The 12,450-nt window shown below is 35.3% G+C and overlaps 1 protein-coding gene across 1 annotated transcript in view; it reads right to left on the bottom strand.

Annotated features, from left to right (window-relative positions):
* LOC144253098 (roundabout homolog 1-like) overlaps positions 1-12,450 on the bottom strand; it is a 161,364-nt gene that overhangs the window by 51,313 nt on the left and 97,601 nt on the right. The window contains 6 exon segments of the mRNA XM_077795008.1: positions 1,111-1,308; positions 5,954-5,988; positions 5,990-6,120; positions 9,185-9,306; positions 10,380-10,611; positions 11,281-11,402. Coding sequence (XP_077651134.1) covers positions 1,111-1,308; positions 5,954-5,988; positions 5,990-6,120; positions 9,185-9,306; positions 10,380-10,611; positions 11,281-11,402 — 840 coding nt within the window.

Here is a 12,450-nt window from a genome sequence, read left to right as displayed (position 1 = left end):
CTTGAAAATTCCATGTGATTAGAGAAATACTCTGTCCAAGATACACAGAAAATGTTCTCTTAGGAGATATGTAGACCATTAGGAAAAGAAAGGATAAGTGACAGTCAAGGAAGGGATGACTTAATTTCTTGGTAATTATCTTTAAATTTGCTTTGCAGCAAAGCAAAACTTTTTTGTTATGTTGGCTCTATAACGAAGGTGAATGTGTAATTTTCAATCCAAACCATGACATTTTTTGAGAGTAAAATGCAACACTATGAATCATTTTATTGAACTAAAGACATAAAAATGGACTAAAATCGGAAAACTAGGAGGCCACACAATCTACAGCCGAGGTATGACGACCAGAGTTGGAGGATATATTTGGGGGAGAGGAAGGAGCAGGATTATGTGCCTCAATGTTTAGATTGTCAACAATTTATAGGACTTGAAGATATGTAGCCAAGGTATTTATGAAATATATTGGCAGAGTCTATCTTTGAAAATGTAAATAATAGCAAATATTTTTTTTCCTAAAATTATAAAGACATACGTAACAAAATCATCATCATTAATGGACAGTATATAAGACATTGGATTGCAGGATCTTAAGTCTATGAATGGAAAAGTACTAACACTCTTCCCTCCCTAGGCAGGACATCCCTCATAATGTGATCATATTCACTAAGAAAGGACTGCTTCTAAAAATAATCAAAAAAATCTCTCTTTTTGTTGCTTTTCAAAGGACAACAATCCCCTTAAAACTCTGTGAGTTTAAAGACCCAATTTATAATTCCTGTGACAGGGAGATTACAAATTTCCCCCAAGAAATAAAGTAATAAAATAATTGCCTAAGAGAAGAAGGCCACAGTATCACAGACAAGCCTAGATGTACCTTAGTGAAACATATTTGAAAGGATCTGGGTCCTAAGAAACTGATTAACTCTGTTGTACTGCCACAGGAGAGTTGTTCATATGCATATATCATGATAAAAGTACTTTAGAGAATTGCTGTATATTGAAATAATTTAACAGGTAGGATATGTGTCCCTGTGAATCAGGTGGAGTCAGGTGTAAAACTAAGAGTTTCATAAACATATTAAAATATAAAAAACCTGAGAAAGCGAATACCTTTCCTGATACCCGCGTAAGTACTAGTAAGTCCGTTCCTCTTCTTCCTGTGTCGGTAGAGCCAGATGCTGAAGACCATGAAGATGATCCAGCAGGCTGCTCTGATTCCTGTGATGAACGCTGGCTGCTTCACCACGTCTGAAATCTGCTGAGCAAGGCTGACCTGGTCCTCAGGTGACACAGGGTTCCCATGAGAATCTGAAAGGCCATCTTCTGATGAGTTGGGAGTAAGACTCAGTGTGATGATGTAAGAATACATATATGATGTAAAATACCTGTCATTATATTTTGTTAATTTTGGACCATGATTTCTCTTTTTCATTCTGCATTACTGCAGGGAAGTGAATGAGTTCATGAGATCACTAGTAAAATTCATTCATTTTAATTTAAAAGAAGTATGGATGTAATTTTGTGTGATCTTAGCTGAAACAAGGACAGTGGCACTCTGTTTTCTTTTTATTTTACAAGTTTGTGGGATCCTGTTTAGATTGAGTTTCAGAGAAACAGTGCTCACTAATTGAGATAAATATAAAAGTGTTAATACCATAAAATGCAAACCCCCCGCCAAAACCAAGAATACTTTAATGCAATTGTACAAATAAATAACAGGTACTGAATATTATATGTATAGAAAAGGTTGAAAAATTCTCAAAATTCTATAGAAACATCAAATATGTGCTGTAAAAAGGCTTAAAATAAAATTTTACTTTTTCTACAGGCTAGATATTGAAAAATGGTGTGTGTGTGTGCGTGCATGTGTGTGTATTTGCATACTCCTCCCCAAGATTATATTGCAACATCCTTCACTGTCTTAGAAACATATTATTTGAACCCATGATCAGAACGTCCTATAAAATTAAAGATCATTAAAACACAATGACAGATTAAGATAATGTTACCATTGTAAGAACTATGAATAATCTTTCTTTTAAAATAATAACCATCACCAGCAATAGATATAAGAAAAGAACATTAAATATGTAAAAGAATTATCAAGTGTTATGAATAGTCAAAAAGACATTCTCGGTTGGATATTTTGATTCAAGAATTAAAAATTGATGAAATATATGGCTAATAAAATACGCTTATTTTACATTTATGTCTTAAGCCTACAGTGATATTTTTCAAGCCCGCCATTACTCCAGGTCACACAGAGCAGCCTGCAAAGTCTTTGTAGAAAACGCAAGACTGTCGCTCTTCCGTCAAAGCTGTATGTCACTTTGTAGACACCTTGTGATGCTGGTCCTGAGGTTGCCCAGTGGGGAGAATTCCCAGTGGTATCTGTAGTCTTAATGTTCTTCCCCTGCAACATCTGATGACATAAGAAGGGGCTTGTGCATTTCATTAAGATTGGGGCTTCCTCACAATTATTAAATCATTTAACTTGGAAAAGATTCATGTACCACACTTTTAAAATTTTATGTTGCTTCTGCATTCATTTTGAATCTAAGATTAAATACTAAAAGAAGGGTTTAGTTACCCAGACAGAGTTGCCAGCTCTCTGCTAACTCCCAATTCCTCAGTATGGTCAGGGCAGATATCCCCCTTATATAACTGCCTCCTGGTGACCACCTCCCCATGGGCCACAGAGATACCACCTCCTGGACTCATCATCCGCAGAACTGACAACTCTTAGTCACAGCACGACCCCATGGAATCCTTCCAGCTTTCTCTAAGAACAATTAGAACTCCCTGTAGGAAACCTCCTTGAACAACAAACACCCTGAGCACCAATAAAACCCTCAGCCCACAGGTCCTCTCTCTCTGTCTCCCCACCTGCAGCCATCCCCCCCCCGGCCGCTCAGTGGCCCCTGGGCCTTCTGACTGGCTCTTTTCAGCACCTCTGCTCTTGTGGATCTGTGAGTAACCCACTCCTGCTATTTCATGTGTTCTGTTGCTTCACCCCTCTGAGTTGAATCTGATTAACACACCTGGCAGGAGCTCTCCTCCCAGCTGGGGCTCTCCCAGAGAGGAGCTATCTTAGCAGGTCAAAAAAGCCAGAAGGGCATCTGCTGGTTGAACAGTCTGCTGTGAGAAGGACACCCAGTCACAGGGTTGGATACTTAGGCATTATGCTCTCTGTCAGGACAAAAGAGTATCCCACGGGCTCCATGTAAACATCTACAACCAAATCCCTTGGAGCCCTGTCAGGTGGGTTTATAGCTGCTTCACAGATCTCCAGACCAAATTCAAGAGAAATACAATCTGCTAATATAATACAGTCTGCTTTGAAATAGAAATCTTTCCAGTCCAAAAATATATTTTCCATAAAAATAATTAGTATAACTCATTCAATAGGGATAACAGTTCTTGAAGAAAAAAAATCCTACAGGTTTTCTTATTAAATGATATTGCATCTTAATATGATAATTGGCATAAAAAAATCAGCAGCATTCAATAGCTACGGAAACAGCCTTTCTCTGTGAAATGCTGAATTCCTTCTGTTGTGTGTATATATGTTGTGGGGGGAGGATATTTCCTTTTTTTGTTTTTCTTGATTCCAGATTTCATGCTATGGAGGATCAAGACTGAAAACCTTATTTTCACAAGCAGTCACCTGCCTTCAACTGTTTGTTGACTGAAAGTTTTATTTCATGTTCCAGACCCTTTTATCTCTGGTTATCCTAAAAGCACTTCATCCTCTAAAAGTTCACCAACCAGACCTATTCTTTTTATTCCTAATACATCCTTTGTATCTGCTAGGTTTATAGACTTTATGCCTATTTGCGCAAGTTTATCTTGGGTAGCTTCAGATTTTATGGAAACAGCCCAGAGAGGTTCCGTGCGAGCAAGCAGATGGACCTAACAGAATAAAGTGCAGTGTGACTAATGAATTAAAGCAGCCCCTCTCTACCTCAGGCTTTGTCTCCCTGCAGCTGAGGCTATATTAAGATCTGAAAAACTGGAACCCACTTATAATTTCAAGGAAATCAACTTGACCCTTAAATCCCATGATTTAAATCTTCAATAAATAAAATTTACATATGGTTCTTTTTCCAATTCATCTTTCCAAAACTAGGACTAAACATCGTATGTTCTAAAAACAGGTAAACAGTATCCACAATGGTTAGGGTCATTCAAGACATACCTTTTAATTTCAGTTTTAATAACCTAATGCTGACATTTGAAAAAAGTGGACAAATATTCAAATATCAGCTATAATTTTTCAATATAAACTCCCCTCCCCCATGTTATATAACATTGCAACAGATGCATCAAACGATTTTTCCTAGTTTCCTGTATTGCTTGGAATAAACCAGGAAGCTATTTTTGTCTAGAAGTTTATAAATAATCATTTAAAAATGTGTAACATGGAAAAAAAGAGTCCAAAAAATTAATATAAAATTCTGGCCCAGATTGTGACAGTCAGCAAGCCCCCACTGAAGGCTTGAATGGGCCTCTCATAATTGACTGCTGGGAGGCAGCTCCTGGCCGCTGCTTTCATTTAGTCCTCGTTCACCTTCTTACAATCACATCAAGCATGAGTCATGTGCACCTTTCTAGCCTGCACCATTTCAAGCTTCCCATAGAATATATATTTCCTTTCTTGCATTCTGTTGGTGCAGGGACAACCTTGGAAGCCCACATTAAGAAATTAGGGCTCTTCAGCTTACAACCCACAAACACTAGGTGAAACAGAGACCTACTAGACAACTGGAATTGTAGTAGACTTTACTGTGTTATGTCATATAAACTTTGCAAGTTTATGCATTGCAGCAGCTAGCATTGTCTTAACAGTGGAACATTAACAATATTTTCAAAATAAATATGAAGTTCTTTAGGTATTGCAACAGAGTTAATCAAAGTCAAATGTTTCTTTTACTTTTATTATGAAATAATTCCAGGATGTCATTCATACTTCTTTAATATGCCAAAATAGTATGTACTCATTTGTGAAGCATAAAGATTGCTACAAATGATCCTTTTTCATAATTTGCATCTGACATAAAATATTACTGATGCTTAACTTCTGATTTGCAATATACAGACACAAACCAGACTGTATACTTCTTGGCCTCTTTCCTAATTTAAATGTTAACTCTTAAAATCTGACCTTTTTCTCCCCACTTCTTAGTTGCAATATTGTTTTATTGCCATTTCAGTTGTTGCTTGTTTACATGTAAATAGCAATCACTTACTAATTCATGTAGTATGTTCATAATAGTTTGCCTATAGTGATCTCTAGTAATGAAACCCAGGTCAGGTTTGCTGGTTTTTTTTTTAAATTTATGTATAATTTTTGAAACACAAATTGTATTTAAATTTGAGTGATTAGCATAGAAACATTCCAGTGCTCTGACATCTCAACTTATCTTTTTCTTTATTCACTGCAGTGTCCTTGGACTTGATTAGTAGTATTAGTTAAATAGATGAAAAAAATTTCCACAGGGCCCCAGTTAGGATGATACTGAATATTACCTAACTTTTATTTGAACTATCATCTAAAATGTATATTTGGATAATGTTAGTTTAGTTATAAGATATCTACAGTCATGCCTCACATAACGTTTATATCAACGAGGAATGATTTCTATTGACTGTTGTATAAGATGATACTGGCTAATGACATCACATATATTTTAGTTTGTGTAACTACACTCCGTGATGTTCACACAAGGACAAAATTGCTTACCAATGTCTTTGTTGGAAAGTGGCCTTGTTGGTAACCAAGGCATAACACTGTATGTGAGTGTATTTTAAGTGAAGCTAACACCACTGTAGTTATAAGCCTCACTTCTGAATTCTATTAACTTCCAACAGTGGCTCAGACACATGTAAAAACAGCAAAGCAGGACAAGTAGTACAGTGACAGACTGTGAAACTGGACTGCTTGGACACTCACCTAACTGGATGACTTGAGGCTCACTTTTCACCCCAGGTCCCAGTGCTGGCTGCCACTTCCACACTGTACCGGATCCCGGGAACCAGGGAGGGAATAACCACAGAAAAGGTAGAACCATCTACTGTCTTGTTTATATGGTATCGGGTTTCATTGCCCAGACACCAAACCTGGAAGAAGAACATAATGAAAATCAAGCTGGTAAAATTTCCAAGATAATGCAAAGATCCACAGAGGGTGAAGACGGACTTTAGACCTTGACCCAGTTGAGATGCCGCATGAACCACCAACACAAGGTTTCAAAAAAGTCATTCTTCTCCAAGATGGAGCTCTGAGAAGACTCTTCCAGTCAAGCCCAGTATTGGTAATAGCTGCACTATTGGAGAATTGTAATAGTTACACTTTCTTAAATATCTTAAAGGATTGTATAAGGTGAGTCTACAAACTTTTGCTTGAAGATAAACATTCCTCTCAATCCACATCATATCGCATATCATTAGGTTTTTATTCTTTTTATTTTAAAAAAATTTTAATAGCATGAGGTTATTTGTCAGGAAATACAGGACTCTGCAAAAAGTTATACATATCCAGGTAAAGAATAACAATGTGTGTAAAATTATTCGACATTTGTGTGATAGATGTGGTGCCCAATGACCAGGCATCAAAGGTGAGGAGGGAACTCTGTCTGACACTTCAACAGTTCTCTGGGATAGAATCACCTGGTACTGTCACTTCACATTTCGTATCAAACTCATGAAGTGGTTGATTTAAAAGGAGAGTAGTTTCTGCATAATACAAAGAAGTATGTATAAATAAGATTATTAAAAATAAAACTGCACTCCAGGAGGAAAAAAACCATCCTAGGCTTTTATTCAGCTTTTGGTACGCTGAACTAATATCAATGAGATGAATTAGCAATCTGGTATTATAGTTAAAGGAGAATATTAACTAGTCTTTCACAATATCCATAAGATCATAAAGAATAAGAGTACATACTCGAAGTGCAAGAAAGACATTCTATAATGAGAAAGTTATCGTATGCCTCATTGACTTTGATAGTGATATTTGTGATAGGAAATTGTATTTGGATTCAGTTTCCATAAGAGAATAATCCGTGCAGGAGTGAAGAACACTCTATATTCCTTATGATATCCTCGAGCTAAATACAGGATTAGCTTCAAGTGGACTACTGTCCACACTGGAATAGGAAATGGGATTTTAAATTAATCTAAAAACACCAGCATCCTCTACTACTTGGTCAATAACCTTTAATTTTGTTCTTTGAAATTTAATATTATTTTCATATAGTTTCAACGTGTAATGCCACCGAATGGTCAGACACTATATCAGGATCTGACCATTTGGAAATAAAGACTCCTTTGTGAATCTTTTTCCCCCCAATTACATTACACAGCTGAACTGAAGCCACAAACTGATTTTGTACCAGTCAATCAGATTCTGAAAGGCATTTTATTATTTTAAATTGACCATGAAGTTAAGTGAAATCCACCCTTTCACATTTCTTGAGGAAAGAAATGAGTTTTGACTCTTAGGGGAAAATGCCTACATTATACAATTTTGTGTGACAGCTGAGACATCACCTCATTTTAAATCCTTAAAAATCTTCTGTAACAGTCTATTTTTCCAGACTGAAACATAGCATCCTGTCACTCACCAGTATTGAAATAACCTTGAAACTTGTGAGAAAGCACTTAAAAGTATGGATATTTTTACCTTCTAGTAACTCAGTTACTCTAGAAAAAGCCTTATTCAAAATATCTCAAAACATCCACAGTGCATTTGTAGTCATATTTTAAATATATTTTAAAGCAGCCCTATTGATATACTTAAATTTCACAAAATGTTGTTTTTTAAATTTGATTTAAAAATAATTTTAAAATAAAATATCATACCCAAAATTAAGCTTAGATTGGTTTTTAGTTATCAAACAAATAAATTTGCTACTCAAAAGAACGTATGAGAGATTTATCAGGATACACATGTAAGGGACCTGTCAGATCAACTGCATTGGAATCTCCAAGAGTGGTGGCAAGTCACCTGTACTGGGAAAATGGTTCTACCAGTGATTCTGCTGTTGGCCTATACTTGAAAATCCCTGACCTATACTAGTGAAGGTAGATATCCTATGTCCTGTCAATGGACACATATCAAGGTGTGTCTACTCTAACCTCAGTTATGAATCAATAACTTCATATCACCTTCATAAAATCAGTTTCACATCCTAAACAATGATCTGGAATATTTACATATAGAAATTAATATTCTAAGTATCATTATTTAGCTAGTCAACTAAAAAATGACTCAGACATCAGAGAAATACAGATCACTCGGCAGAGAAGTACATCTTTTATAGTTAAAATTCTTCTAGTATGTAACTGTCAAAAAAGTACACATAAAAATGTACACATATATTTTCTATTTATATTTATCCATTCTGACAGCACATTAGGATCATCCTATAATACAGATTCATTAATAAGTTCAAACACAATCTTTCAGCTAAATCTCATGTCTCCATCTCAGTTTTTGATGCATCTTGGCATGCTTGAAAATATTTGCCTAAAATGAATCCATGTTAAGATTGTCCATATTTATTGAATAGAGCTGCTTTATTTCATAGGGAAAAATAATTATTCAGAACCACTGGATTAAATCAACCGATAATACACACATGTTTTAAAAGTTTATATAAACATACGGAAATTTATAAAGGACTATTTCCTGAGACATGATATTTTGTTTTGAAACAAAAACAAGAGATATATAAACATATGATTTCCACACACACCAAAATTATTTTTCCAACTTTGTTCGAAGTTTCTAAAATCTCAAAGATGTAAATGAGTTAAATTAAATTAAAAAGTTAGAAAAAATCTGGTAGAAAGTGACTCTCTATATAGCCAATTCCATAGTGCAATCCAATTCTGAAAAATATGTTAAAGCATTTTTCAGAGAGGAAAATATTATTACCATTTAAATTTATTGATTTTGTAGAATTAGATGGATGTGTAAGTTTTGTAACAATTTGGACTCTCTCTAGCATTTTTTTTTAAGTAACTTTTCTAGCAAAGAAATTATTCCAAGACTAGGTCTATGAATAATTGTACATGTTGGTAGTTTTACCAGCAGATGGCGCCAAATATCTATAAACAATTTATTTAGCTTTGTGAGTAGAAGAGGGTGTCCATCAGTAAATTAGCATATGTGTATTACCTTATATTCTTGAACCATTCCATTTTGAGTGTCTTCTGGAGGTGGCTGCCAGCTGACAAGAATTGCTGTTCCATTTCCATCATTCTTTGATACAGTTACACTTTGGGGTGGGGCACTTGGTGCTATTAAATTGTTTCAAAAAGCAGATATATTAAAGTGTGCTACAGAACACTGAAAAGCAGATAATTAATACTTATTAATTAATATAAGTAAATATCAATAGTGAACTGATTAAAATTAATATTTAAAATTAAAAAGGAGTATATGGATTTTAAATTCAATATCTGCATGATTCAAAGATGTAACCCACTTAAATGTTAATAGTCCAAAATTACTTTTTTTCCTCAACCTTACCAACCTGATGTTATTGTGAATTTCCATAATCAAAGTTATATATATTATCTCCATGAAACATGAAAGGACTTCTATTTGTACTTCTTTGTAACCCTAATTTCCTGTTTCCCCAAATCATGGAAAATATAAAAAGTGAATGCTAATCAGGATATTAACCACATCCTATCACTAATCCAAGAAGTGGCAAGGACATATTAGGAGACATTATTAATGTTTTTATGGAGTGTAGTTGTGACACAAAACTATTTACATAAACAATACTTTTTAATTTCTAGTTTTATGGTAACCAGTCATACTGGTTTGCCTAGAACTGAGGGATTTCCAGATAGGGGATGAAAAAGGACAGAATGATTATTCTGGAAAGTCCTGGAAAACCCAGGTGTTACTCACCTTCTTTATAAATCATTAATCAAAGTAACATTCAATAAATGGGTGGTGGAAAGGCAAGCAAATTGAGAGTGAGTCCATCTTTGAATGTGGACTGGAGTTCTGAGTAATTCAACAGACCCTGTCTATGTCATTAAGTAACACAAGGTTCACATTTTCACTTTTTTTATGTATAGGCCACTAATAAAGCAAGTCAACGCTTACAGCATTTTGGTTTTTCTATTTAACCAAAAATAGTTGTTCTATTTAAACAAAATTTCTTAACAAAGTATGTTTAATATCAAGACAGTTAAACAATGGATTCTACTATCATGTATAGCTAAAAAGAATCCATTTTAAAAAAAGACAGTTAAACATTAAAGAAAGACACTCTTAACATTTTAACAACTCCAAGTTAATAAAAGCCCAACAAATCTACTGCAGTGCACAGATATCACACACTCCATATACTTGCCTTCTTCTAAGGTTTTGGCAAACTTGATTTCGCTATCTGCTCCTTGAAATTCATTAAAAAAAGGGCGAGCCTTAATTTCATAGTTGACTCCCTTTCTGAGATCAGGGATAACCACACTATTTTTGGTTGGAGTTCTCACTTCAAAAACTAACCACTCCGATTCACCATGGTTGGCTCCAGATGGCCGATAGAGAATTTTATATCCTTAAGTATACTGAGATTGTTGGTCCACCTATTAAAATGACAAAAATAAAAATGCAATCACTCATAGCTTTTTATTGCTTATTGCAAAATAATAAAAAATGAAGTGCAACAAAACACATTTTTTTTTCCTATCAGGTTTCACCCTGAGTATTTCTAGTTCACCTAAGTTAATACTTAAAAAATCTTTTATCTTTTGTAGGATGATATTAATTTCTGTGCCTTATGAATAAATATGAAGTGTCATAGCAGTTCTGAGATATATCATCTAGAGACACGTGAAGGTCAAGGGTATGTGTTTTACTACTTCCTGATCTTAAAAGCCTACTTAATACTACTTGGAAATATTTCTAAGATTAAAAAAAAATCCTTTGATAATGGGCCTTCCATAAGTTGCAAATTCATAGTTAATATTTTGGAGTTTTGTCCTCTGAGAGGGGTAGAGTTCATTATTTCATTATATAAACAAAAAGAAATATACACAAATAAGAAGCTTTTATTGATAAAAGTCCGTCCATGGCTACCATAGTAAATGACAGTCATGTGTTACATGAGAAAGCTGTCATGGCATAGAAGTGATCAACAGGTAATTAAATTATATCTTATATATATATTTATATATATTTTATATATATATAATGATCTCAGACAAGCCACCTGCTTATTAAGACTGAGATAAAATATTACAAGAACAACTCACTGTCCAGTGCACTTCAATTGATGAGGAAGAAAGGATGGTGGGATTGTGGAGGTGCAGGACGACGTTTCCCAGTTCTCTCTGGACCTGCTTGTGGTCCACCCCCTGACTTGTCGGTGGAACATCTGTAAGGATTCAAGAAGACCCTGTCAGGCTCCGCATCATGCTAACGAACTGAAGCAAAGCAGCTTGAACCAGTCCTTTCAATCAGAGCCACTCTTAGAAAAGAAGACTCACTGGGCCTAGGAAGCCAACCTGTGCTACAGAACAAAATAAGAACAACTTAGCCTTTTCATTAGGTTCAGAAGACTAGGGACCTACAGAGAAAGAGGAGGGGAAGGGAACAAGTAGAGGGCCTGCAGAGAGCCCAAGGGCAAGAAACAAAAAGACAATGGCAAATAGTAAAGTGTAAGGGCTGCTCCCACCATGTCATGATCATGTTCACGCTGAGAGTGAGGCTAGGCAGTCCTCTCCGAGTCTGGTATAACCTTCCAGAAGGATCCCAACTTTAAAAAAAAAAAAAAAAAAAAAAAAAAAAAAAAAAAAACAGAAGGATCCCAACTAAGCAAGGAAGACAACAACCAGACCTGTTAGCAGAGAGTTGGGCAAGGAAGAGCAGAGAAACATGGGCAGCAAAAGCAAGCCCAGAAAGAAGCCCAACAGCTACATTTCATAAGAGAGCCCTGGTCTCTTCCCAGGCAGGCAGGGTGGATAAGGAAGTGGCAGCAATATGGGATGCAGAAGGCACTACTGAGGCCAATAAAATAAATTAGATCCATGAGCAAAGAGCACTTATTAACATCATCTTAATTGATGATGGTTTACGTTAGTTATTGTATCACAGTGAAGAATGCTTAATAAAGAGCATTAGCCATTTTGCAATGGCAGTCTTTTATGTGTTATTTTAGAAAATTTCATATTAGAAAGAAAAATAGAAAGTGATGCCTAGAAATGTAATTTGGAAATGCTTATGAATTGATCCTTTTATTTTTCTTGTTCTCCTCCTGAAAGAAATGTTTTATAATTCAGAAAGGCTTTTCCCCACACTCAGAATTGGACTGGCAGGAAATCTTAATATTGCTCTATCCTACAGCTTCACAGGTACTGGAATCCCTCTATGCATTGTTCAGAATTCACCCACTATTTATAGTAACTGTCATCTTCTTATCAATA

The sequence above is a fragment of the Urocitellus parryii genome, unplaced genomic scaffold, assembly GCF_045843805.1.
Source record: "Urocitellus parryii isolate mUroPar1 unplaced genomic scaffold, mUroPar1.hap1 Scaffold_92, whole genome shotgun sequence".
Taxonomy (NCBI): Eukaryota; Metazoa; Chordata; class Mammalia; order Rodentia; family Sciuridae; genus Urocitellus; species Urocitellus parryii.
This window is presented reverse-complemented; position numbering and strand designations above follow the sequence as displayed.